This window comes from Eulemur rufifrons, chromosome 28 (assembly GCF_041146395.1).
Source record: "Eulemur rufifrons isolate Redbay chromosome 28, OSU_ERuf_1, whole genome shotgun sequence".
Lineage (NCBI taxonomy): Eukaryota > Metazoa > Chordata > Mammalia > Primates > Lemuridae > Eulemur > Eulemur rufifrons.
The window spans coordinates 58,015,154-58,041,277 of NC_091010.1; the positions used below are offsets into that span (position 1 = coordinate 58,015,154).

The 26,124-nt window shown below is 40.9% G+C and overlaps 1 protein-coding gene across 4 annotated transcripts in view; it reads right to left on the reverse strand.

Moving 5' to 3' along the window:
* Positions 1–26,124, reverse strand: part of ABLIM1 (actin binding LIM protein 1) — a 208,899-nt gene that overhangs the window by 178,275 nt on the left and 4,500 nt on the right. For 3 of the 4 annotated variants that reach the window (XM_069460728.1, XM_069460729.1, XM_069460727.1), the window contains exon 1: positions 8,164–8,407. The exons of the other annotated variant lie outside the window; for it this stretch is intronic. In XM_069460728.1, the coding sequence (XP_069316829.1) occupies positions 8,164–8,407 (244 nt within the window). Of the gene's footprint in view, positions 1–8,163; positions 8,408–26,124 lie in introns of those variants that run through there. 4 annotated transcript variants of the gene reach the window in all.

Consider the following 26,124-nt stretch of genomic DNA (forward strand, 5'->3'; position numbering starts at 1 on the left):
TGTACCAAAGATAACTGAAAACGTATATCCACACAAAAACCTGTACACAAGTGTTCGTAGCAGCATTATTCATAATAGTCAAAAAGCAGAAACAACACAAATGACCATCAGCTGATGAATAGATAAGCAAAATGTGGTATATCCATATGATGAAATATTATTTGGCCATAAAGAAGAATGAAATGCCAATATGTGCTTCAGCATGAATGAACCTTGAAAACATTATCCTAAGTGAAAGAAGGAAGACACAAAGGCTACATATTATATGATTCCAATTACAATTCTATGAAATATCCAGAATAGGCAAATCCACAAACACATAAAGTAGATTTATAGTTGCCAAGAGCTGGGATAGTGTGGGTAATACAGAGTGATTCCTAAGGGGTACAGGGTTTCTTTTGGGATGATAAAAATGCTCAGGAATTAGACAGTGGTGATGTTTGTACAACTTTGTGGTTATGCTAAAAACCACAGAATTGTACATGTGACAATGATGAATTTTATAGCATATAAATTATATCTCAATGAAGAAACGTATGAAATACCTTTATTGTAGCCCTGTGCTGCCTACCTATCCACCCTAATGACTAACACACACAGCCCATAGTTCCCTTCTGTTGGCAGCTTTGTTTTTGTCCAGGGCCATCACAGGCTAACAGGAATTGTTGTCAAAACTGCAAGGGGTTTCAGCCTAGGTCCAGTTACTCCTTGCACAGGAAGAAAGGAATTTTTGAATACGACAGACTTTGGGAGAACAGGAAAAGCTGCCTCAAATCATCTCCCTGACTACAGAGATCCTGGGCTTTTAAAGGAGGGGCCATGTGCTTGGGCCACGTGGGGCAGGTCTTGGTGTAACTAATAAGCCACTATTTGCGTCAGGGCAGGTTGTGGGGGATGGTGAATTGTCAGGAAGTCTACTCAGAGACCTTCAGAATCTCAACTCATTTATCTTGCAGAAAATCCACCATTTCTGGGAAATAACTCAAAAGGTCAAGTAGTTAGCTAAGGGAGAGGATGAAAAAACACACAGGGGTCATTGAAATTTGATCATAGAGCCACTTATAGAATCCATAAGTCATAATCATAACCATGCCCCAGAATCATTTGGATCGAACGATGCTAAATGAGGGGTTTCTTTGAAAGTAGGCCAGTCTTAGTAAGATACAATTTTTTTTTTTTTCTTATAGGCAGGTCTCATTCTAAACAGCACAGGCTGGTCTTGAACTCCTGGCCTGAGCCTTTCAAAGTGCTGGGATTATAGGCATGAGCCATCATGCCAGGGAAGATATAAAGTTTTTAAAAGTCTGGATAAAAACGATGCTAAACAATAAACTTAACCAGACTGCTTTACCCTCTGACTTTAAGTAAGGTGAGTTTTTAAGTACATATAATTAAAACTAATGGGGCATTTCAGCTTACTTAGTTACTCAAAGAAGTAATTTACATGGAAACATTTCATGTGAAAAAAGTTACTTGCCCACATTCCTCAGACTAAAAACAAAACAAAGAAACAAAGCAAAAAATAACCATCAATAAAACAAATAAACGAACAAACAAAAAATCCACATGGCTGACTAAGCAGATTCAGTCAATGGAACTAAGTAAAAATGTCTTACATTTATTTTTTCTCTTTCTATTCTCAGAGCAATCAGGTATTTCCTTTTACTCATATTTTGGATAAATCATATCTATTTTCCAGCTCAAATTTCAAATCCTACTTTCTCTTTCCCTGGCCATTCCAGGACTTTTTCTTTCCTTTGAAAACTGATTATATGTTATCTAGACAATTATTTAACTTCTCACACATTTGGGTAGGAGAAAAAGAGGAGGAGGAAGTATTTATAGACTTGCTGCTAAATGCTAGAATTTTTTATATATATATTTTCTTTTAGGGCTCCTAATACTAAGGCAACATAGGTAGTATCAGCCACATTTTACATGTGCTAGAACTGAGGCTCAGAGATATTAAGTAACTTGCCCAGGTCACACAACTAAAAAAAGGGCAGAGCTGGACTTTGAACTCGGCAGGGAAGTCTGACCCCACAGCTCTGAATTCACAGCCACCACATTTTGTAGAGTAACAGAGAGACCAGCCTGAAAAGGGGTAAATATGGTTTATGAGCTGTCTCTTTAAAACCTCTCCCACTCTTTTTGGAAATTAAAACCTGCATCCTGCCCCAGACCAGTGGCTAGAGATGGCTCAATGGAACTGTCCGGAACTGTCTGGGCAGAAGTTACTGAGGTGGGATCAAACAGAATCATCAACTGTAGTTAAACAACAATACCCTGAAGCTGAAATCCGCCTCCCCCACAAGCTCTGTATTTCTGCTTACAGATAGGAAAATTGGTACTTTAAGACGTAAGTCTGCCTTTTCCTCATTTGCTGGCAAATGAATACACCTCCTTTTCCTTCTCCTCAAACCACTTGTCCTACTTCTGATGTGGCCTCAGAGACAACTGCCAAATTTTCTTAACAGTAGCTTTTCCCGGCCTCAGCTACTTGAAGGCAGGGGGACAATTTCATGCCTCATTGTATCCTAACATGGCGATTTGATCTCTGCAAACATTCATTCATTCATTGACTCATCACTTACAGCTCTGTTTCCACGCCAGGTACTAGCATGGAATAAAAATGTGAACACGGCTACCTCTATCCCCTCAGAGTGTTAAAGAAGCCTGTGAATAGGCAACTCACACGGAGATATCAGAGAATGCTGAGAAAGCACAGGAGGATGAGGCAAGAGATAAAACCAAGCCTCCCAGAGGAGGAAAGACTTCAGCTGCACCCTGCTGGCATCAGAGGAGCTAGGAAAGCTGTGCCAGGCAGTGGGACAGTGGACAGAGAGGCCCAGTGTGAACTGGTCCTTCAAACATCCATCACAGAGAAGTCACTTTTGACTTCTCTGTGAGTGTTTGGGGGATAAAAGTCGGTGTGATAGGAAAGCTGGCTTGACTGAAACATAACGATTTTGGGAAATATGATGAAACTAATGGAGTGGGAAGCATAGGGAATTTAACAGGGGTTACTGGTAACTACAAATCAAAAAAAAAAAAAAAATGTGAACGATCCAATGCTTTCCCATACAGATGAAACCTCCAATCTCTCTCTGTCCATGCTCTTCCAAGACTTAGAAGAAACTGGCCACCACCTATCATTTCCATCCTCAATATTAGAATAAAAGTCAAAGTATGACTGCTATTTTGAAGGAACTACATCCCATCAACAAACTGGATGTGGCCCCGGAGACGCAGCCTGCTGGAGAAACAGGAGGCCTCAATGTGGTACATCTTGTCCTCAGCAGATGCCTGTCACTGCATCTCAAAACAGCCTCTAGTCAGAGCATCGGTCAGGAGAGTGGGGCTGAGGACAGGAACCAGACGCTCCTTCTTGCTACATCCCCCAGGACATATTTTTTCATAGCCAGGTCAAGCACCTCTCTCAAATTTGAGAGGATTTAAAACATTTTCCCCAACACAGCCTTTCAATATCACCAGGAAAATGATCATAGAAAAGCTCTATAGGTCTTGAAAAATATGCTCTTCAAACTGTGGACAAAAAAAGCCCCTTTTGGACTTTAGCCTGCAATACCCAAGCCCTCTGACATACCCATCTGGGGTTGTGGATTAGTGACACTGAATGGGGCGAGAAGGGGACGTGAAAAGGAAGTTAAAGAATCCTAGTGTTATATGTTACGGTTAGTTTGAAAAGAAACAACAATGTACACGTGAGGTTCTCTCAATTATGGGATAAGTCTGAGTATCTGGGTCTTGGGAGACCATGCCAAGTGAAGACAATCCCTGGGGTGTGTTGAACTTAACAAGGAGGGCTCAGCAGTTGTTTGAACCAGCAGAGAACTGCCTTTCTATCTTCAGGGATATGAATTGCTTTTCCAGGGAGGGGCCTGCCAAGTCTACTTTGGTCCCTGGTCTCTAGTCCAGAACATTCTACTTTGGGATTTGGACTCAGCTGACAACATAATCGCTGAATCCTCTCCAGATATCCTTAGGGTTTTTGATAGTAGTGCCAGTCTCTTCTTGTTTGTTTGTCAAGAAGGTAATTGCCCTAAATATGTTCTTTCATTTGTACTAGACCCAAAAGCTCAGGAGGACAGAAAGAAACACATATTCAAAAACTTACTGCAATTTCCTATAATAGACTGAGATACAGATAGCTTGTATTTGTGAACTAGGGAAAAGAAATGTCTGCTAATTTTCCTGGCAAATAAAATTTATTTTATGAGAGTCTTCAAATTCAAATTGCTAAAGTACTCAATTAGCAATATTATTTACAAGCTATAGGTGTGGCAGTGTTCAGAAGACCTCATGAATGACCTGTTCTTATGCTACTTGGACTGATACAGTATAGCATCAAATGGTAAGACCATGAACTTGGGTGTCAGGTAGACCTAGGTCCAAAACTAGCTTTTCCACTCACTACTTATGTGATCTTTGGAAGGTATTTTAACTGCATATGCCTCAGTTTCCTTATCTGTAAAACAAGGATAGGAGTAGTACCTGCTTTGTTGAGTTACTGGGAATAATTAGCAGGGAAAAATTATAAAATACTTGGCACAGTGTGTGAGACATTATAGGCTCCCAATGGACGATGGCTGTTTTAGAACGGTCCAGCAGCCACAACCAGAGATGAGTTATATCCACTTGCAGAAGCTGTTTTGTATGTTCACTGATATATTTGTTTTGTCCACATGTTCTAGCTTCTCACCAACTTCTTTCCTTTTCTTAAATGGAGAAAACAATTCCTTCTCTACCAACTTCCGAGGGTTGTTTTGAGCATGACACAGGACAGATACACACGGGGACATGGATCCCTGCACAACTCAAATAGGGGTTGAGCACCAGACAACAACAGGAAGCCACAGCATCTTGAGGTCTTTCTGGCAGCTGCGGGAGGTCTTTGCCAAATATCCCCAAGCACCCTGCCAGGAGCTGCTCCTAAACACGCTGGGGCCTGGGCCTCGCTAGCACAGCAACATGCGGGCGGGCGCACTTCCTCTGAGCACCTGTCCAAAACAGGATGCTCCAAGCACACACAGTGCCTTCCTGGGAGCCCCACGTCCCGTGCTGCATTTATAGTCCTGGGCCCCAGCAGCACAAATGCTGGGCCTCTGCTGCTTCACGGCATGGAAGGCAAACAACAGAGATCATTATTTTTCAAATAATAAGATATTATTTTTTCTTCTCTTTTTTCTAGTTACTGTACAGACTGTCAAAAAAGGTCAATGCTGACTATATTGCAAGTCTATTATCATTGTAACTAAAATTTACTGGATGCTTTTGTGTGCCACTATACCAAACACTTTGATATGCACATTCTCATTTAATCTTTATAATCAATACTGCCCTTAGGCCTGGACAAGCAGGGTCCCAGCCCTGACCCCATGCCTTCCTCAAAAATGCCTAAGTCCCCTCTGGTACCCGGAACCAGCTGGGGCCAGCAGTGCTGTCGGGGTGGGGCATCCCAGCCTCCTCTTCAGAGCTCTCTCTGATGATCCTCTACATCTCTCCCATGCTCTGCTGGAGACTGCCCAGCTGCCCCGAGGAGCCTAGGAGTCATGCCAATGACGTTTCTCAGGACCCTGGGGCTGGCTCAACTCCAGGAGAAGGGCCTGGCAAGCTATCACTCCCACAGCCTGGCATGGTATTTCTTTCCCATGATTGAACAAGATTGGGCTGTTGACACACTGATTTGGGTGAACTCAAATTGTTTATATAGACAGGGCCGCACAAAAAACATTTTCCCAGGCCCCACATTCTCTAGGGTCTGACCTGCTTATAGCAATCATATACAGTATGCGTTCTTCTGCGAACTTTATGGATGGGGGAACTGACTTGGAATCACTAACTTCCCAAAGTAACACATTTATTAAGTAGAACAACAGGGACTCAAATTCTGGAATGTCCAACGTCAAAGCCAAAACACTCATCTAATCTCCCAGATTTCCTTATCTGCCTCCTCTGAGATCTGGATATCCCAATGATGATTACCCTTTTCTTTATCCAGGACTCTCTTTGATACTGTTAATTCTCTTGTTCTTTCATGACTGCACCCACTGGCCAGCCACTGTCTGGCACATTCTCCTCCAACTACAGTTTACCTGGTTTCACTTTGACTTCCCGCTTTCTCCTACCAACAGACCTTATCTCTTTTAAGAGCAACGACAGCTCATTCCAAGGACATCAGATTTGAATCTCTTTGAGTAGAAACATTCAGTAGAAGCACCAAAGTCATTCACAATAAAGTGTTAGCTCCAGCAGAAACCTACATGTTTCATTTGTATCCCTATTTCTGGAATAAAACATTGTTTTCCTCAGTGAAGGTATTCCAGGTATCCACCAGCATGTAGACCTGACATCTGGGGGAGGTGCCCTACACTGCAGTAGGCGTCAGCTGGCTCTGAGCAAAGTCTTTCTGGTGTAGCTTGGAATGGGGATGGGGCAGAAGTCGTGGTTTTTCTATCCCCACTTTCTGCTCCCCTGAAAAGGGATGAGCGTAGAATAGTGGAGACTTTTGGAGAATGAAAGAGCTAAGAAACTGTCATCATCCATATCTGTCAGAATTGGTATCCTGTCCTGCCTTAGCCCTGATCTGCTTGCCAGCCTTCCGTGTCCCTGTCAAAGCTCAATACAGTCACAGTGAGATACCACTTAACACCCACTAGGATGGCTAGAATCAAAAAGTCAGATAATAATAAGTGCTGACAAGGATATAGAGCAGCTCGAACCTTCATAAGCTGCTGGCGAGAATCTAAAATGGGGCAGCCACTTTGTAAGAGTCTTGGAGTTCCTTGTAAGGTTAAACATAGTTACCATAAGACCCAGAAATCCCACTCCTAGGTATATGCCCCTGAACATTGGAAATTTATGTCCACACAAAAACTTGTACGTGAATGTTCATAGTGGCCTTGCTCATTATAGCCAAAAGGTAGAAACAACGTAAATGTCCATCAACAAAAACTGAAGTACTGACCCATGCTACAGCATGCATGACCCTTGAAAACATTACACGAAGTGAAAGAAGCCAGACGCAAAAGGCCACATATTAAATGCTTCCAACACATGAAATGTCCAGAATAGGAAAATCTACAGACACAGAAAGTAGATTTGTGATTTCTCAAGGGCCATCAGGATGGAGAGATTGGGTGGGGAGGTAATAGCTAAAGGCCACAGGGCTTCTTTTTGAGGCGATGAAAATATCTAGGATTCACTGTAGTGATGAACTAAATTCCTTAGATGGGTGAATTGTATGGTCTATGAATTATATCTCAATAAAGCTGTTGAAAATTAATTGCAACAAAACAAAACACCTTATTATAGGTTAACTCCCTCACCCCAGTTAACCTAAATCCCACCCTGCCCTCCTCTCTGACTGTCTAAGAATTATCAGGTATATATAAATTTGACTCAACTTCACACCTTTATAGGGATCATGTCTAACAGCCTTCCGCTTTCTGTACTAATTCTAGTGCTGATTTTGACAAGGCATGAGCAGCTGGGCAGGTATCATCTTCATTAACAAAGGCACCACTAATACATCAAGTCTGAAAACTCCCAAGTACAAAAACTGTCCTTAGACTGGGCTTTCTCCACCTCTTTCCCAAGCAAATGGATGAGTGACCACAGTTTAATGAGCTTCACGGCTAAGAAGCCTCAACAAGTTCTCTCAGTATTAAAAATGCTCTCTTTTTCTCTTCTTTTAAAAGATTTCACAAGACAAGCCGTCCCTAGGCAGCAACACAATGTAGACCTCGACTTTACTCAGGTCATCCTTTGCTAGTGTCTGTCTGCTGCCTTGAATATTTCCTTTCCATTCATCCTTTGTCATGTGGAAGAACAGCATCTATCGATAGAGATCTTTCTTTTCCGTCGTACTTCCTATGACTGACATTTACTCATACCAAGTTTGGAAAGAGACACATTCGTTACTGATATCATAAAATCACGGACAAAAATACTGTCAGCATTTAGCTCCAGAGCTGTGCTTATGTTACATTCTCCATTTCTCCCACCCTCACCCACATTAATTATATATTAAGGATAATGTTTCCTTTGAAGAACATATTCCAGAAGAATGGCCCAGAGAGTATTCTATTACTTATGCCAGTCACAAAACACAAAACTGTGTCCAGAGGGTTCTTTGCTTACCCAGGGGATCAAAGCTGTTGCACACACGCCCGCGTGGGCAGTAATCCTCGGGGTGTAGATACAACAAATGGGTGATGGTGGCACGTCTGTGACGGGGGAAGAGGGTCCCAGGGACGCTCAGGTCTTCGACAATCAGTCTCCTTCTGTATGAGCCCCTGGCACTGGTTCTCTCCGAGGAGGTGACTTTGCTTTTCTCAAAGCTGCACAATTTTCCCAGACACTTCAAACCAAGGAAGGAAGGCATCTTGGCGTGGATTACAAAGAAATGAGAAACGACCACCGGGAGCCCAAGAAGCCGTGCTTCCCCACAGCTCGCTCTCTCAGTTCTCCCGGCTCCCTTATCTGCCTTCCTCACTGTCAAGCAAAGAAGATTAGGGAAGATGTATTTAAGTGATTACCTTCAAGAGCTTAGGGCCCCGTATTCTCAGATAATTAGGTACAAAAACAGCCACTACCAGGACCTCAAGACTGTGGCAGTCTGAGACATGAATGCACATCTGAAAATCAGATTAATATCCAACTCGATCGAAAGGACATGGCTGCAATATCTAAAAGAATTCTCCTGCAAATATTCCTAGAATATTCCGTATCATCTGGTAAAAGGACTGCCAATAGGCATAGATCCACATGTTATATGTAATCTAAGAATGCATATCAGAAAAGACTCGGGGTAAGTTCTCTAGTATTTCCCATCTCACAGAGGGAGGACCTCAATTAAAGCGCCTCAGCTTCAATTAGTGACAAATCCAGCTCTAGGACACAGTAAACAAGCATTTCCTTTCCCTTCCCCTTAGTGTCAGGAAAATCCTTCTGCCTCATTCCATTAATCTAATGCCAGTAATAGTCTTAAAGTTATTCCGTGGGTTTCCCACTATTGCAGAATCTCTAGCAGAATCACGTGGTGGAGACAGAATTACCATGTAGGTGGCTCCACGTTTTCACAAAGTTACAAGCTCGCAGGACCCTCGTGCAATTAGGGTGCTAAGAGACAAAGAACAACCTTGGTAATGATCAGAGGGGTAATGGTTTACCCTCTGATATCCACACAGTAAGACAACTACCTATAACCACACAATAGGCACAAGTCAAAGTGAATAAACCCACACTCCTTCTCCTGTCATCGAGCTATTATGCTCTAACACAATTTCCTTTGCATTAAAACCCTTGCACACTTTAAACAGCATAGAATTATAGAGCTGGAAAGGCCTTTAAAGATACTAGTGCAGTGGTTCCCAAATATTGCTGTGCATAATAAGCATCTGCAGAACTTTCGAAAAATACAAAATCCAGGACGCTAGCCCAGACCTCCAAATGTGATTCCTTGCAGGTGGGGACCAGGAACTTACATGTCTAAAAGTTCCCCAGACCAAGGCCAGCACTCGGGAAGCACTGATCTACTCCAGCCTTTAAGATGAAGACAGTAAGTCTCAGAGAAGCTAAGTGGCTTTCTCACGACAACACAGAAAATGTAGGGTAGGGCCACGTCTCCTGACTCTTAAGCTATGACTGTCCTTACCACAACAGTGAGGTCCTTCCACAAAGGCTGCAGGCAGATGAAGCAGGGAAAGAAAATTCTTGCTTCTTTTGTTACTAGCTCCTAATCTTTAGTGCAGGGTTTGGCAACAGAATCCAAGAACCAGAGAATCCAAATTTGCTAGAATTGTTTTAGCCCAATGGGACGCACAGTGGGAATGGAAGAGATGACTCTGTCCTAGAAGCCCCCAGATGGGAGCAGAGTTGGGGAAAGTGGAAATCTGACAGCTGTCTACTACCAAAGTCACACCTCAAGACTTCTGCTCCAAAATTCTGGGAATTAAGCCCTATACCAACCTTCCCCTCCCCTAAACCCTCCCATAGTATTCCTCCAAAAACAGTTTACAAAGCAGGTAAAACGATCTGTACGTGTTCTGTTTCTTGCTTGCTTATTCTGAAGAGCCTTCAGATATACAATATAAGATATTCTATCAATGTTTCCCAAAATGTGATTCCTGGACCAATTTGTCTAAAATACAGATTCCTGAGGCCCACCTCACACATACTGGGTTCTTCTAGAGTGTTTTTCTAGTAAACATTGTAGTGTGGGAACCTCTGCCCTTCACCGTGAATTCCTTCTTGCAATGGTTAGTCAGTTTCTTATAGCTCTGCTCTTCGCAGACTGAGAACCTAAGCAGCTACTTAGTTGTGTTGGGCTTTTTGTGAAATACATGTATGTGTGTTTATATAGAGAAACATGATGAAGCCACCTTCAACACAGGTTCTTGTACACACTAACAACACACAAAGATTTTGGACAGAGAAGGTGATTGTTTTCTTCAAATCTAGCATCTTCCTGACCAAGAGACAGTCGAACTATTCCAAGACAAGGCTGTTCTGCCTCATTGGTCCCTAAGCTTGTTGAGCACTGCCCATTAAAACTAATTCCATAGCATGAACTCGAGCTCAGTGCTTAGCTATTACATCAGCGGAGCATACTTAGGCCACCCCTAGGCAAGTTTACAGATCTGTATATTTAGTTTAAGAAGCAACTGTCTTCTGAGAGATCATAAAAAGAAAACATTTAAGCTCTTCAATAACAGGATTAGGTGTAAGAATTTTGATACATTTTATGAATTTTAGATCAGGATGGAATGTAAACTAAATGTAGACCATAAAAAAGGCTGATGGGAATAACAGACGTTTGCTTGCTTTTACAGACAACCTAACACATATCAATGTGAGGAGGTCAACTCCTTTCTCAGGCAGAGAAAGACGAGGGCTCAGGTGCCGGCTGCTTGTGGGGTGGGAGCCAGCAGTGACCACCAGCACCTGTGACCTACATTCCACTTTCCAGGTGCTCCAAGTTTTTTCACTTTATCTCCTCCACATAGTTCAGGGTAAACACCTGCAGCAGAGGCCAAGCCGCCAGTCTGAAAAATAGACTTTCAGTGGCATCTCCCTGACAGCAACCTCTTCACCCAGGAAAGCAGTTGGAGAAGACCCTAAAAGAAGCACCAGTGGATCCAGTTCTTTCATTGCTCTCTCCTGCCACAGCCCATGCTAAGTGACAGGCACGGCCATTACAAAGCAGTGCGGTGGGTTTTGTGACAATTTGTACTGTTCTGTGACAAGATATCACAATGCACTGCATCACGAAGCTAATGATAATCACAAATGTTTAACTTTTGCCCAAGGTTTTGCTGGCCTGTACATTTTATCAAATAGGAAATTCCTAATCTTGCTAGAAACAGTTCCATTGCACCTAAGAAAGTTCTTCTTCTATGATAAACTATGAAAAGAAACCATCGGTGGGAAACTTCTCCAAGGGGCACTGTGAGGCCCTGAGCATTCTGTCTTCCCACACTGTGGGAGCTCAACAGATATCTGATGAGCTGAACCCTAACCCCAAAGCCAGGCCTTTGGGGGCTCCACAGGGCTCAGGGGACCGATGCCTTAATTACTGCTCTTTCTTTGCCAGCACAGCAATTCTCCACAAATGAACTCTGACTTTTCCTTAATTTTATTCTATGATTTAGGTCTTTTTTCAGACAAGTTTCTCCTCCCCTCATCCCCTTAAATCATCTGCTAAAATCTATTTGCTTCTTACTAAGAAATTTTTTCAGAGAGCAAATCACCACCTTAAAAATGCCAATTTTGACGGATTTGGTTTTCTAAGGAAATGGTCTGAATTTAGCCTGTGGCTTCATCAATGATCAAGCGATTACTTGCTTTTGGGTTTTTGCTTTCATCATTTTTAAACCAAAATAAACAAACAAGAAATGAGCCCGGCAAGGCCCCCCCCCAAACACTTGCAGTTGCTCACAATAGTCAGGATGATCTTGGCTGCTGAGCAGAACAGATTAAGCAAAGAAACAGTAATTTTTTAAAGTGGGAGACCTCCGAGGAAGGGGCGCAACTGGACTTCCAGACAACGACGACTCAGCTGGTTTGAGGTTCTCGCACTCAACAGCAGCTAAATCTTGCTCCCTGCTCCCGGCAAGTCCTAAAGTTTAGTCCACCTGCTCATCTGCATTGTCAACCCTGGGCATTTCCTCACCGAAGCCCAGTGTTTAAGGGGGCTTACCCATCCCTCCAAAGCAGGCTGTGATTTTCTGGGCATACTGGCACAGGCTCCGGTCAGGGCAGGGCTCCCCCGGACAGCCTGCTTCCTCCATCACTCCGCAAGCAGCTGCTTCTCTTCCCGGAACGCCGCTTGCCTAAGACTTGCTCAAAGCAGAACAAGCAGCCAAGCCCCCTCTTCCATATCTTCTCCATTAATAATGCACATACTACATAAAATCTGCTGAGTATTCAGGATCGAGAGCACCACGGCATTCTGAAGACTGAAGCATAATTAGTTTAACAGACATCAAGTGTCTCAAATTACTCTCAGACAATGCTCTCCATAGGCAAGGTTTCCAAATAGCAATGAGAGGCAGACTTGGAACGCCTTCAGGGAAGCAGCCACAGGTGAAGATCAGCTTGGAGAGGGGTCACGGGCATCCCCGGAGCTCAAACTCTGTTATGTTATTAATGGACAAGACTCTCCCGTGAATCTGTTCCATAAAGTCAGAGCACTAAGTTGCTGCCCACACACCACAGTCCACCGGGCTGGACTGCAAACCTTCAGCTGCAAGCCTTCCCCATGCCCTGAACACACCCCATACTCTCCAATCCTTCATCCTTCCCATCTTTCTTTCTCTTTTCCTGAAATTCCTCAACCTCCTTCCCATCTGAACCTTTGGAAAGTCTACCTGTACTTAAAAATGAAGCTCAAACTTTACCTCCTTCAGCAAGGCTTCCAGAGTCACTCTGGTTAGAATCAATTTTTTCCTATCGTATTTATCGTGTCTTACCTTGCATTATGGTTACCTGTAGACTGTCTTACTTCCCCTGCCAGCTTCTGACCCCCTGGTGGCTTGGAGTCTTGCCTTTGTCACCTTGTTTCCTTCACAGGGGGTTCTATACGCGCTGGGTACTCAGGGCCTTGTAAATAAAAGTCAATAATTCTCTACAAGTCACTGTGACATACGAGTCCCCGATACTTGGATCAAAGGCAGATACCAAAGACAAAACCCACTCTGACCATTATTAACTGCTTTACTAGGAGAGGAAAATGTACACATTCTACATCATTCTGAGAACTTCTATCACTACACATACAGCTGCAAGATATAATTATCAGCCTCCTGGTTAGAGTTTAGCTAAGTGCCACTGAACTGGAAGGCACTGAGTGGCAGGCACATGCCCCAGAGGCCCTAGCCAGCTGTGGCCATAGGAAGCTGTCCCAGTGGTTGGTAATTAGGAGACAGGCTGTCCTTGCTGGTGGGATAAATAGCTGAGTGTAGAACCAGAAAGCCCCACGTCAGCACTTCCCTGCACCTCTGCTGATGGAGGTGCTGCCCCTGGAGCAGGTGCGCGATGCCTGCTTGCCCCGGCTTCTCTTCCACGCTTTCCCAGGAGGAAAAATGCAGAGTGAAGCATTTCCAACAGCACAGTTTGAGGTATTTATAATTCATCTCTCTCAACCCTGAAAAGCTCCAACTCACTCTGGCAAACCTCATGTTCACTGTCAATTTACTAGAAAATCTCCTATACCCCAAATAATCTATTTTCTTGACTATGCTATAAGCAGGGACTCTTGTTCACTGGCTTCTTTTCTTGAGTTCATTCACCTTTGGACTTCAACTTTGATTCCACAGAACTCCTGTATTTTACGGTCACAAGAAATATGGAAGGTAGATAAGGAATAGAACAGGAGACCCAGTTAAAATCAGTGTCAGGCCTTCCCCCATCCTTTGTGTCTGTGAACGAACTTCACTTTAAAAGCATTTATTGAGTGCCTACAATGTGACAGGCCAGGTGGCAGCAGCCTTAACGGTGAAGGCCCTCAAAGAGCACACGCATTAGCAGGAGACTAGGCATGGATGTGCCCAGCTATGGTGCAACTTGGCAAATACCACCCCAGTACAGAGTTATGGGAGTAAAAGTTTGGGGCCTGGTTTAGAGTATAGGGATACAGTTCATGATCCCTTTTGATTTTCTGTCTTTTTAAAAAAAAATTTGTCTTAATGAAAGAAAATGTTTCAGAACAGAGAAGTGGCCTATGGTTCACATTTTACATGAACAGCTTTATGTATTTCTATTGCATTCCCAACAATGACACACACACACACACACACACACACACGTTTTTCCCTCTGTGGAATCGGCAGGAGGGGTGTCAAACGGGTTCCCATGAATTCCCTCAATGCTAAGCTCTGATTTTATCAAAGTGCAAGAGAAGGAAAGAGGAAGGCAGCCTGGTGCTGGCGGGATTACGGAGAAAGTGATGTTCCATCTGGGCCTGGAAGATGAATTTACTAAGGAAATAAGGAGGGTAGGGGAAGGCAGAAAAGAACATTCCAAACGGAGAATGCTCCAGAAGAATGCTTCGTTCAGATCACACACGCTACTGGAAGAGGAGGTCAGGGGGCCGCAGATAAGCTCTCAGAAGAACCTATCCATCCACGTATAAACAACCGTATTTAGAGAGAGAACACGGCGTGACCTTTGAGCGAGCACACAGCATGCCTCAGAAAGTATGCTCACTGCCATTCTTTCTTTAGAGAGTACCAGAATTCCGGGAAAAGTGCTGGCACCTATCCACAAATACATTTCACACTGATTCATTATTAACAGCCTCTCTCAGCACTTGCTTTGTCCGACTACTTAAAACCACAGACTTGTTAATCACGACAGCCGTCCTGAGTGATGAGAGACCCCACTCTACATGAAGCCCCCACGTCTCGGACTGAGAAACTGAGACCCAGGAGGATGCTGCCTCCCTCCGAACTAAACCCACCATGGAATTAGAGGTTTGAAAAGAATCTAAACTCCCCAAAGGCAGATCGCAGGCCTTAATATGAATAAAAGATGCCTTTGGCCATTTTGAAGTTAACAGCTGTAGAAGGTTTTAGAACACAGTGTTTTAAATGCGGCCAGAGATGGACAATACTTTTTCTAACAATGGAGAACTTTCTGTTGTCTTTCCATAGTCTGGGCAGATCTGGTGACCTTTCTACTGCACCCTTTATCTGGAAGAGACAATTTATTCGATACAAAATTGCAGTCTCTGATATGAAAATGCTTTCAGGCAGAATCACTATCCAGGCATAATTTAATCTATCGGTTGCCAAAATAGGGTGTGCAATACCTACAAAATAATCTACTGCAGTGCGGAAAGAAAATTCTAGATTATATATTTATATATGTAATGTTATTCTTTAACATTTTTAAGTGTGTGTATGTTTTAGAATGTACATAATAATATAGCACAAGTTTATTATTTATCAGTAAATATACATATGTATCAGGCAATCAATTTTTTCCCCTTTTTTTAATGCAAAGGATGCAAAATCCATAGAGTTTGGAAACCAGGGATTATTCTACCAAAATAAATCACAAGGAAACTAACAAGAACTCAATCAGAGGGAAATACCTACGTTTTTACTAAGCAATGGATGAAACCAAAGCTAAAAGTAAAAACAGAACAACAATGTAGTCAATAAATTCACAGGCTCTGGGGTAAGAATACCTAGTTCAAATCCTGGCTTTGCAGCTTTCTGCTTGGCAACCTCAGGTGAGTTCTTACTGCACCTTGGTTACCTGATCTGTAAAACAGATATAATAAGAGCATCTTCCCTACATATTTACTAAAGCCCTTGATTGCTTCTGGTACACTGGAGTGGCTTCATAAATGTTGATTCAGAAGATGCAAAATTAAAATACCCAGAGGATTGAGAGTAGAATTTTTTTTTTTTTAAATGGAGGCAGTACATTGGTCCCGAGATAATTTGTGAGCGGTGGGATGTGTGTAAAGTAAATTATATCTTAATTTTATGAAAGTTAGAGCTGCTATTCAGATCCAGGCAATTATTGCTGTTTTGGAATGCAAGCCTTGTATTTCTAGACATTCAAATTTTTATGTGAAATCTCTCAAACTTCAAACATTTGCAACTAATTTTTTTAAAAAAAAAGCACTGTCCACACCTTCACCTCCCAACAAAACAAGTTCACAGGCCTACTATGGCCTCAGGCTATTGGTTTTGGATCTATGTATTAGTTAGTAACAAATCTGTGATGTTAACCCTCCTACCCACCAAGCTTAAACCAACACTTGTGATTTTTTTCAGGTACTGGGAGAAGGCAATATGGTGAAATACTTTTAGAAGCACTATAAGGTTCCACATAAAAAATTCATACCTTCTCATTTCTAAAATCAGATTTTAATCTGCCATAAACCACTGAAAAACTGTATTCCCACACAATTGAGTGTATTACACTAGTAGCATTTGCAAAGCAAATTTCACCACCTTTTCCTGGACACAAATACAAGAGCACGTCCTCTCTTTTTCCCATCCTATTATTTTATCAATTCCTACACACAGTCTTTTCTCTTTAACCACTAGTAGGATACTATTAAACATTTTCTTTGTAATGTTTCCCCTTGAATTGATTTTATTAAATTTATTCTTTTATTAAATTAAGGTATAATTTACATACAGTAAAAAACATAGATCTTAAGAGTACAAATGGTGAGTTTTAACAAATGCATTTGCCCATGTAAACCTCCTCTCTGTCGAGACACAGAGCACTTCCAGCACTCCAGAAAGTTCTTTCATGTTCCTTCCTGGTCAACCTCCACTTCCCCACACCACAACCACTGTTCCAATTTCTATCACATTCCAGAACTTCATATAAATAGAACCATCCAGTATGTACCTTTTTGTCCCTTGCTGCTTTTGCTCAGCATGTTTTTCAGATTCATCCATATTTCCCCATTAAGTCTTACCTCTAACATTTACCCCAGTGCAAAAATCATTGCTTCCTTCCAACGTACTATAAATCATAATCTGGGTGTTACTACTTCATGGCAAACATCCATCCCATTAACTTTTGGAAATGAGAACAAATGCAACGTCTACCTTTGGAGTCCCAAAGCATGCCATTGTTGATACCATGTTATTGATTGGGACAGGCCACGACTTGGAGTGTTTCCTGGTGGGCAGTATTGGAGGATGGGAGGACTTCAGATTGTGCCAAATTGGAAGAGGCAGTGCTCGGGAGGGGATCCATTGGACAAGCTGTCTCTAAATATACTAAATAAAAATCTGGAAATGGGGATGTAGTCAATGATGCATGAGCATTTGAGAGGAGGGATAAAGAGAGGGCACCTAGCCTAGCTTGAGGTGGGAAGAGAGATGGATAAGTTTGATGACCACAGGGCAAGTGGAGTGAGACGGGGTTACTCTTAGATAAGGAAAATAAGATAGTTCTAAAATCTTCCCACCGATACACAGTACCCCACTGAGCCATTCCTCTCTTACAGGGATCCATGCACCAGCCATACTGAGGATAGGCACTGCTTATTGGAGGTGACCCCAAGAGACAAATGGCCAGAATGAAAGGCTGTGGATGCTGCGAAGGCGGAAATTGATTTTTAATGTAAGGGATGGCATCAAAAAGAACTCAAATATTAGAGTCTGACTACAAAAAAGTAGAGCCCTTTAAATAAGAAACATAGGAAAGAGACTGAGTTTGGGTAGAAAGAGGTGATAACGAGCACATTTCAGATGTAATGTGACATCTGACATTTAAGATGTCAGAACATCCGTGGAGTGGTGTCCAGCGGGCAATGGAGAATGGTGCTCTGGATCTCAGGGGAGCAGTCAGAGATGGAGGTATAGTTTTGGAAGTATCCATCTACCCAGAGGTGAGGGCTGGAGCCACGGAAGTGGATGAAAGAGAAATCACTGAGCTGTAAACTTCTCAAAAGCAAAGTTGGTCTCCCTCATTTCTGTTTCTGCTTCGGGGCAGCTGCTTCACAAATATTGATGAACTTAAGGGCCTTAAAAGGAATCCTTCATGCAGGTTATCTTGGAAAAAATATTAAAATTGCCCATCTAGGCTCAAATTTACTCAAATTGTCCCTATGCACATAAATGCTTGAGCCTTTCATCTCATTGCATTAACTAAATGATCCAACTCAGCAGTACTTCCCAGCATTCTAATTAAAGACGTGTACATTTTATTGATTAAAATTTCCAGTAACACAGCATAATGCTATTACCCTGTCAAGAAGGGGAAAGAAGAAGTTTGGGGGGAAAAAAAAAAACAAACACCACTCACTGAAGGCTTCAATTACATTCAATTACATCCTTGGCTTTCACAGATAATTTGAAAATTTAGTAATTAAACACACCTAAGAGAATATAGATTTGTAGAAAATAGATCTAGAAAATACTGGATTCTAAATAATATTATCCCTTTAACAATCCACTTCATAATTATAAATGTGCACCCATCAGTAAAAATGTACACAGAAAATCTGATTGTGGCATAGACCATAATCTGCACAAGGGCAATTCAATCAGCATTTATTGAGCATTTCTTTGTGCACAGCCCTGCAATAGGTATAAAACAGAAGAACAAAGTGCTTTGCTTTTCATTTTCTAATGGAAACCAAAAGTACCCTGTAAAGGCTTCCAATATAGGAATTCTCAGGACAAAGCAAACAAAAATAGCCTGCCCCAGGATGAAGTGGGTGGTGGATATCTTCAATAGGACAGATGGATCATTTGGAGCTCTGTGTGTGTGTGTGTGTGTGTGTGTGTGTAGGGAGGCGGTGTTTCTGGGGTTCTTTTATTTATTTATTTTTCAGGAGGAGAGAATGGCTTGGCACGATCAATTTTTAAACTCGCATTGGCATATGGTGAAGCAGGGAAGAAAAGGCAGCCTCAAAATAGAGAACAGAGCAAATGGTAATGCCTAAAAATGTAAAAGGCTAGGAAAAGAAAAGAGCTTTTTCAGGATAAAAATTATAAATGACTTCAAAGAACATGTCAGATTTTAAGAAAAAGCTAGTACCTCCTTGAAGGATCACAGAAAGGGCTGTAAAAACCACAAAGTAAATGGAAACAAAGTCAAGCCAACATAGGTTGAAGAACAGGCATCACCTGAGGCTCACTGACCAGCCCTGCTTTCATTCACGTCCTTCCCAAATGCTGTCCCAGCTCCTCTGAAGGTTGACCACCCTACAACGCCTTCTCTAACTCCACAACCCTGAGAATTTATCCATTTCTGAATTGCTACTTCGCCCTTAAAATCTCAACCTTGATTTACAGTTCCCTCAAATTATGTCAAATATCACTTCCACTATTGTTTCTCTCATTTCAATTTTTCTGATATTAAAAAAATATTCATTAGAGAAAAATTGGAAAACACTGAAAACTTTAGAGAAATAGAAATGTAATCCTCCCATCCAGAAACCACTATTAATTCTTCAGTAGATTTTCTTTCAGGTTTTTTTCCTATGAATTTTTAATGTAGTTCAGATCACATTATATAGGCAATTTATAACTTCGGTTTATCAAAACGTTCCCCCGTGTTATTCAAATCTAATGTAATAATTTTAGTGTTAAATTTTTAATTGAATTATATCTTACATACAGTAAAGTTGGCAAATCTCAAGTATACAGATCAGTGAGTTTTTACATATGTGGACAACCACATAACCACCTCCCAGATCAAGATCTAGAACAAACCTAACACTCCAGGTTTCCTCATCCCTTAAAGTCAGTATCATAATACATCCCCATCCCTGCAGGTAACAACTATTCTGACTTACCATGGTAGGTTAGTTTTGCTAGTTTTGAACTTCATAGATGATTCATTCAGTATCTACTCTGTGCTTGGCTCCTTTTGCCTAACATAATGCATATGTGATTCATCCATGTTGTTGTATATATCAGTAGTTCATTATTTTTTATTTCTGGGTAATATTCCATTGAAATAATATACCACAATTAATTTATCCATACTCCTGTTTGGGAACATTTGGGTTTTCCAGTTTGGAGCTATTATGGATAAAACTGGTATGAATATTATTGTGCATGTCTGTTAGTGGACATTCATCCCAAAGATGTATAGCATATATGTTTATGTACACACATACACACAGATTTCTTTTATAGGTGTATATAGTAGATGTATAGTATATAGTAGATGTATAGTAGATGTATGTTTAGCTTTTCAAGGTACTGCCAAATACTTTTCCCAAGTGATTTGTTCAGTTTATACTCCCATCAGCAACAAAGGAGAATTCCAGTTGTTCCATGTCCTTGCCAATACTTAGTACTGTCAGTCCTTTTACTTCTACCCATATTGATAGATTTATAACGGTATCTCATTAAGCTTTTAATTTGCATTTTTCTGATGACTAATGATGGTGAGACTTTTTCCATATGCGTTTTGGCCATTTTGGATATCCTCTTTTGTGAAGTATATGCCTTTGTGAAATATGGATTATCTGCTCTTTTCTTATTGATTTGGAGTTATTTTTGTAAATTAGATATGACTATATTTTCAGATAAACATAATATAACTGTCTTCTCCTAGATGGTGGCTTGCCTTTTCATTTTCTTAGTGATATTCTTTGATAAACAGCTCCTAATGTTAATAAAATTCAATTAGCATTTTTTTCTTTCATGACTAATGTTTACTTTTGGTCCTATTTAAGAAATCTTTGTTTAATCTGTGGTTTTGAAGATATCCTTCTCTGTTTTATTCCAGAAGTTTGATTGCTTTAGCTTTTGTTTCACCTCAAATGAATTTTTATAAATGAGATAGGGATCAAGGTTCATTTTTCCCTTACACGGATATCTATTGTTCTAGCACTATTTATTGAAAAACCCCAGTCTGGCGTGGTGGCTCACGCCTGTAATCCTAGCACCCTGGAAGGCGGAGGCGGGTGGATTGTTTGAGCTCAGGAGTTCGAGACCAGCCTGAGCAAGAGCGAGACCCCATCTCTACTAAAAAAATAGAAAGAAATTATATGGAAAACTAAAAATATATATAGAAAAAAATTAGCCGGGCACGGTGGCGCATGCCTGTAGTCCCAGCTACTCGGGAGGCTGAGGTAGCAGGATTGCTTGAGCCCAGGAGTTTGAGGTTGTTGTGAGCTAGGCTGATGCCACGGCACTAATGTCCACTCGTGTCCACTCACTCATGTCCACTCTTGTCCACTCACACCCACCACGTCCACCCACATCCAGTAAGACTCTGTCTCAAAAAAAAAAAAAAAAGAAAAAAGAAAAACCCATCCTTTCTGTATTGGATGGTGGTGGCACCTTTTGTAAATAAAATGATCATATGTACGTGGGACTCTTTCTGGACTCTATTCTCTTCTGTTTCTAAATTTTTAAAAATCTTTCCACCAATACCATACTACTAAACTTACTTGTATTAATTTGTAATAATAACTAAAATATCTTTACCACATTAATTTTTATTAATATAGCAATTCTAATCCAAAATCCTTACCATGGTGTACAAAAACAAGCAGGCCTTTGCTCACGTCTTCCTGCTCATCTCTGGAAGCCTTCCTCCTCATTCACTCTGCTCTAGCCACAGTGGCCGCCTTTCGGTTCCCACACCAGGGACTCATGCACACACCTCCCTTTGCAGGCAGACTCAGAGGCTCCCAACACCACCATGCACGCTCTTGTTCATCAATCAGACTTTGCTCACCTCCTCAGAGAGGACTTTCTGGGTGCCCCAATCTAAATTAGATTTTCTTATTGCCCTATATATTTTCTCATGATACAACAATTTATAATCATACAAATACCTGAACACCGTCTAACTTCCCAAAAGTGTGGAAGGAGTTTCACAAGGGACCACACCATAGTATTCTCCAATTATCTAGCCTCTATGACTGGCTTCAATAGGTGCTCAATTAATTATTTGAATCTTTTTAATTTTCATTAAAGATGAAATCCCTAAAGTGACTTTTTAAAACATTATTGAAAAAAGATGCATTAAGGGCAAAAATTTGGACAAATATTATTCAGAGAAAAAAAATAAGAAGGCAAAGCAAGTTAGCTGGTTAGCAAACTATGGCTTAAGAGCAACCTTCTATTAATATTTGTATGTTTGGTCTCAATCCTTAAGAATCAGCTTAGTAGTTACTATTTTAAATATACATTGTAACTAAAAACCTCGTCATGTTTTTAGACACTGTGTTCAGGGAGTCAGAAGGCACTAAAAGCATAAGCTTTGCAATTAAGTTGGGTTCAAGGGTATCTCTGCTATTTACCATGAGGTTGGGCAAGATACTTTTGAAGCAATTGTTTCCTCATCTGTGAAATGGTAATCATGTGTCTCCTTCCCAGAGTTGTTGAGACAATTAAATGAGATAACCTGATAATGGAAAGACTTAGCACAGTGCCTGTCACAGAGTTAAGCACTCAAAAAAAATTTTTAGCTATAATTATTATCCTTACTGTGGAGGTGAAGGAGGAAGAAAGGCAACATGTTGAGAAAACTTCAAAATCAGAAACGTATAAGAATGCCCTGAGAGTCATAAAGAGACTAAAAATAAATTTTTCTTCTTCATAAAGGGATAGAAAATCTGCAAGTGTGTCGGGAGGCTGGATCTCTGGCAGTTTCTGCCCAGAATCCTCTGACCGAATAATCTCTCTTCTTATAACCTTTCTGGGCTCTCTGAACCATGGCTCTCTCCACGGCTCTCATACAATGGGAGAAAGTCCTCTTTGAAAGTGCGGCCCCTTGACCTAATCCAAACTTCACAGAACAAATCCCTTTATTAAAAGGATTTGTTCTGTAAAATTTGGATTCAGTCGAAAGCCCGCACTCAAGGATCCAGAAGGCCACAGTGGCCCCAAGGCCATAGGCTCCCCAGCCCCATCAGCTTGGCGATAACTAGAGGTTCCTCCTGGGTCCCAGGGGTATGTGAGTGTCCACATTCACTGAAAAGCTGTCAGCATTGGGTGGATGGCCCCATGTTGGCAACTCCCAGGCTGAAACCTACATTGTAATGAAATAACAGCATGTGCCAGCCACTATTTTTCACATGTATTTATGTCAAACTACAGGCTACCGACTACAAGCTGACTATATTGAGTAAATAGGTATTAACGATTTCTGGCAAAAACAAACAAACAAAAAACTGTTTTCTAATGGTATTCCAGACTTTATCTTAAAATATAGAGAAAAAAAAAAAAACCATGTGGAGGTTGCTAAGTAAAATCCAAGTGAAATACAATTGAGGTAGAAAATATCCCCTTGAATTCTGCATGTTGTTTCCCAACAGTTAAAAATAAATCATTCTTTAATTCCTTTAATTCCTTTATACAAATCTAGGTCACACCAGTCAAATAAAATTTTTTAAATGGCATAAAGTCAAATCACTTTAATTAGGTATTTCTTTCATTTTATTTCTAATCCTTTTTTCTCATTCTCCAGCTAAGCAAAAATATTAACATTCTTAGTAAACAGGCTTTCAGGGCAGAAATACTTTGTAGCAAGTAATACTTTTGAAGAATGATGAGTTTTCATCATTGCTTTCATTCTGACTGAACTATATTAACCTGTTGGAAAATTTGTTGAATGACTGTACAATTTCTTTCTGACTTCTGTTCTAAAACATATCTTGTTAAGCCCAACTAATCTTTATTGCCTTTGAAACCACTAATCATTTTTCAAAAACTCTTCTATAGCTGACTCTTTCTTATTTCTTTCAATAGTCGAGGCCAGTGGTCTATAAACTAATGCCTGCTTCCTGTTTTTGTAAATAAAGTTTTATTAAAAACAGCCATTCATTTATGTACTATCTATGACTGTTTTTGTGCTATAATCCCAGAGTTGAGTAGTTGCAACAGAGACCATTTGGCTTACAAAGACTAAAATATTTACAATCTTGCCCTTCATAAGAAAATTTTGCTTTAGATTAGTCACATAAAGTGTTCAAATCTTGTATTTCTTAGCTTTTTGCTCTATAAACATCTTATTCATTGGCTTCATCTGTGTATCATTTCTTTAAGTTTGGTTAGAAAGTTCCCTAAGGGTTAGAATTGTCTTTTTTTTTTTTTTTTTTTCTGTTTTAAATCAAGAATGAAAGGCTTTCAGGTTAACTGAGAATAAGAATTTTATTTCTATAGTCTCCACTATGTTCATTCATGCCAATGCTACTGCATGGTAGGGTAGATTACATCAGGGGCCCAAATTTATCACCCCTCCTTATACCCATGCCCCTTGCCGTGTAACTTTGCAATGTCCTCTCACTTTGAGGCTGGACTCGACAATATGACTTACTCTGGCCTATAGAATAAGGAAGAAGGGACAATATGCCAGTTCTGAACTTAGGCCTCAAGAGGCCATGCAAGTTTCTCCATGCTTTCTTGCCCCTCCGCTTCCCCATGGTGAGGACATGGCTGGGATAGCCAGCTGGTGCCAAGAGGAAGAAGAGAGATACATAGAGCAGAGCTACAAATGTGAGTAAGCTTGCCAAACTCCCACCAATGTAGCCTACAGTAACTGACCGCCAACCAAATCTGCAGAGTTATGAAAAATGATAAATCATCATTGCTGTAAGCTTCCGAATTTTGGAATAGTTTATGAAGCTGCCCTAGCTAATTGAGACAAGAGTACCTTGTCTGAAAATACCCTTAATACTTATATTTCTTTGAAATCTTAAAGGTAAAAGTGGAGAAGTTGCAAATTTTTAGTGGCATGGTTTTTAATGGGCCCATACTCTTAAGGGTAATGTACATAAATGACCCTTGTTAGCCAAATATCAAAAGAAATCAACTAATCAGTAAGAATTTAGTAAGCACCCACCATGTACTCATTACTGAGATTTCTGAAAGATATAAAAGTCATACTCTCCAATCTCAATGAACTGACAATTCTATTGTAGGAGATAAAACAAAATATGAGATAATTAGAAGACAGTAGTTGATTGCTAAGATCTATAGAAACTGTGAACTTCTGGCTAAACATGGTGTTTTGAACATGTGTGTATCACTGTGCCTTCTCAAAAACTCAAAAAACAAACAAACAAACAAACAAACAAGGGAGAACATGAGCAGAGAAGAGATGTTGACACAATTTTCAAAGCTAAAAAGTGGATGGACAATGTAACCAAAGAGGAAAAGGCTGAAACTTAACCTGGAGGGGGAGGTATTGACTAGGGGCAAGCCAGGAAAGGCCCAGAAACTGGAGGCACCAGGAACTGCTGAAAGCAGGGATGAAGGATAATACTGTGAGCAGGAGGAGGTGACAGTCTTGTGGGAAAGAGTTAAACCCCATTTTCCCTCCTCTTCCACTCTGCCAGGAGGCTAAGCCTGGACATTACCAGGTGAAGATGACATGAGATGTTCTGCCAAGCTGGAAGATCTCAAGTCCTGACCCCTGTGTACAGAGATGGGGTGAGAGAGAGGAGGCAACATTTTTCAACTCTTTTAGCTGTTCATCCTGGTACTTAACTCCATCTTTCTAAATAAGATGCTTATATGGCCATCTCTTGGTTTTTTTTTCTCGTAGTAGACATTATCTATTGATTTACTACAAAGGAAGATTAGGATTTAACTCTTTTATACTCCTAACAGGAAATAACTAAATGCAAAGTCTAGAAATGGCACTCTAAAAATTTGAAAGCCATCATGTAGCAGAAGAAACCAGTGAAATTGCTAATTTTTAAAATAAGCCTTACAGTAGTACTATTTGACTTTTTCATTCAGTAAATTTTTGTGGAATGTCTACTACGTGCCAGGTGTTGTACTAGAAGATACTGATACACTGTGATGAGCAGGCTGGACATGGTTTCTTCCTGCATGGAGCCTCCAGTCCAGCGAACGATTGAGCCAGGGAGACAGTATCAGTGATCGCAAGCATTTGGATCAATCTGATGAGGCCATTTATTTCGCATTCATTGCTCCTCAGATATTCCAGGGCAGTCACCAAACTGTGGCCTACAGGCCAAATCTGGCCCACAGACGCATTTTGTGCAGGCTCTGAACTAAGAATGTTGATTTTTGTTTTTCTTTTAATTTTTAAAGGATTGTTTAATAAAGAAGAAAGAAAAGAGAAAGAAGCATCAGTAGCAGCAGCGACACAAACCACATATCCCATACAACCTACAAT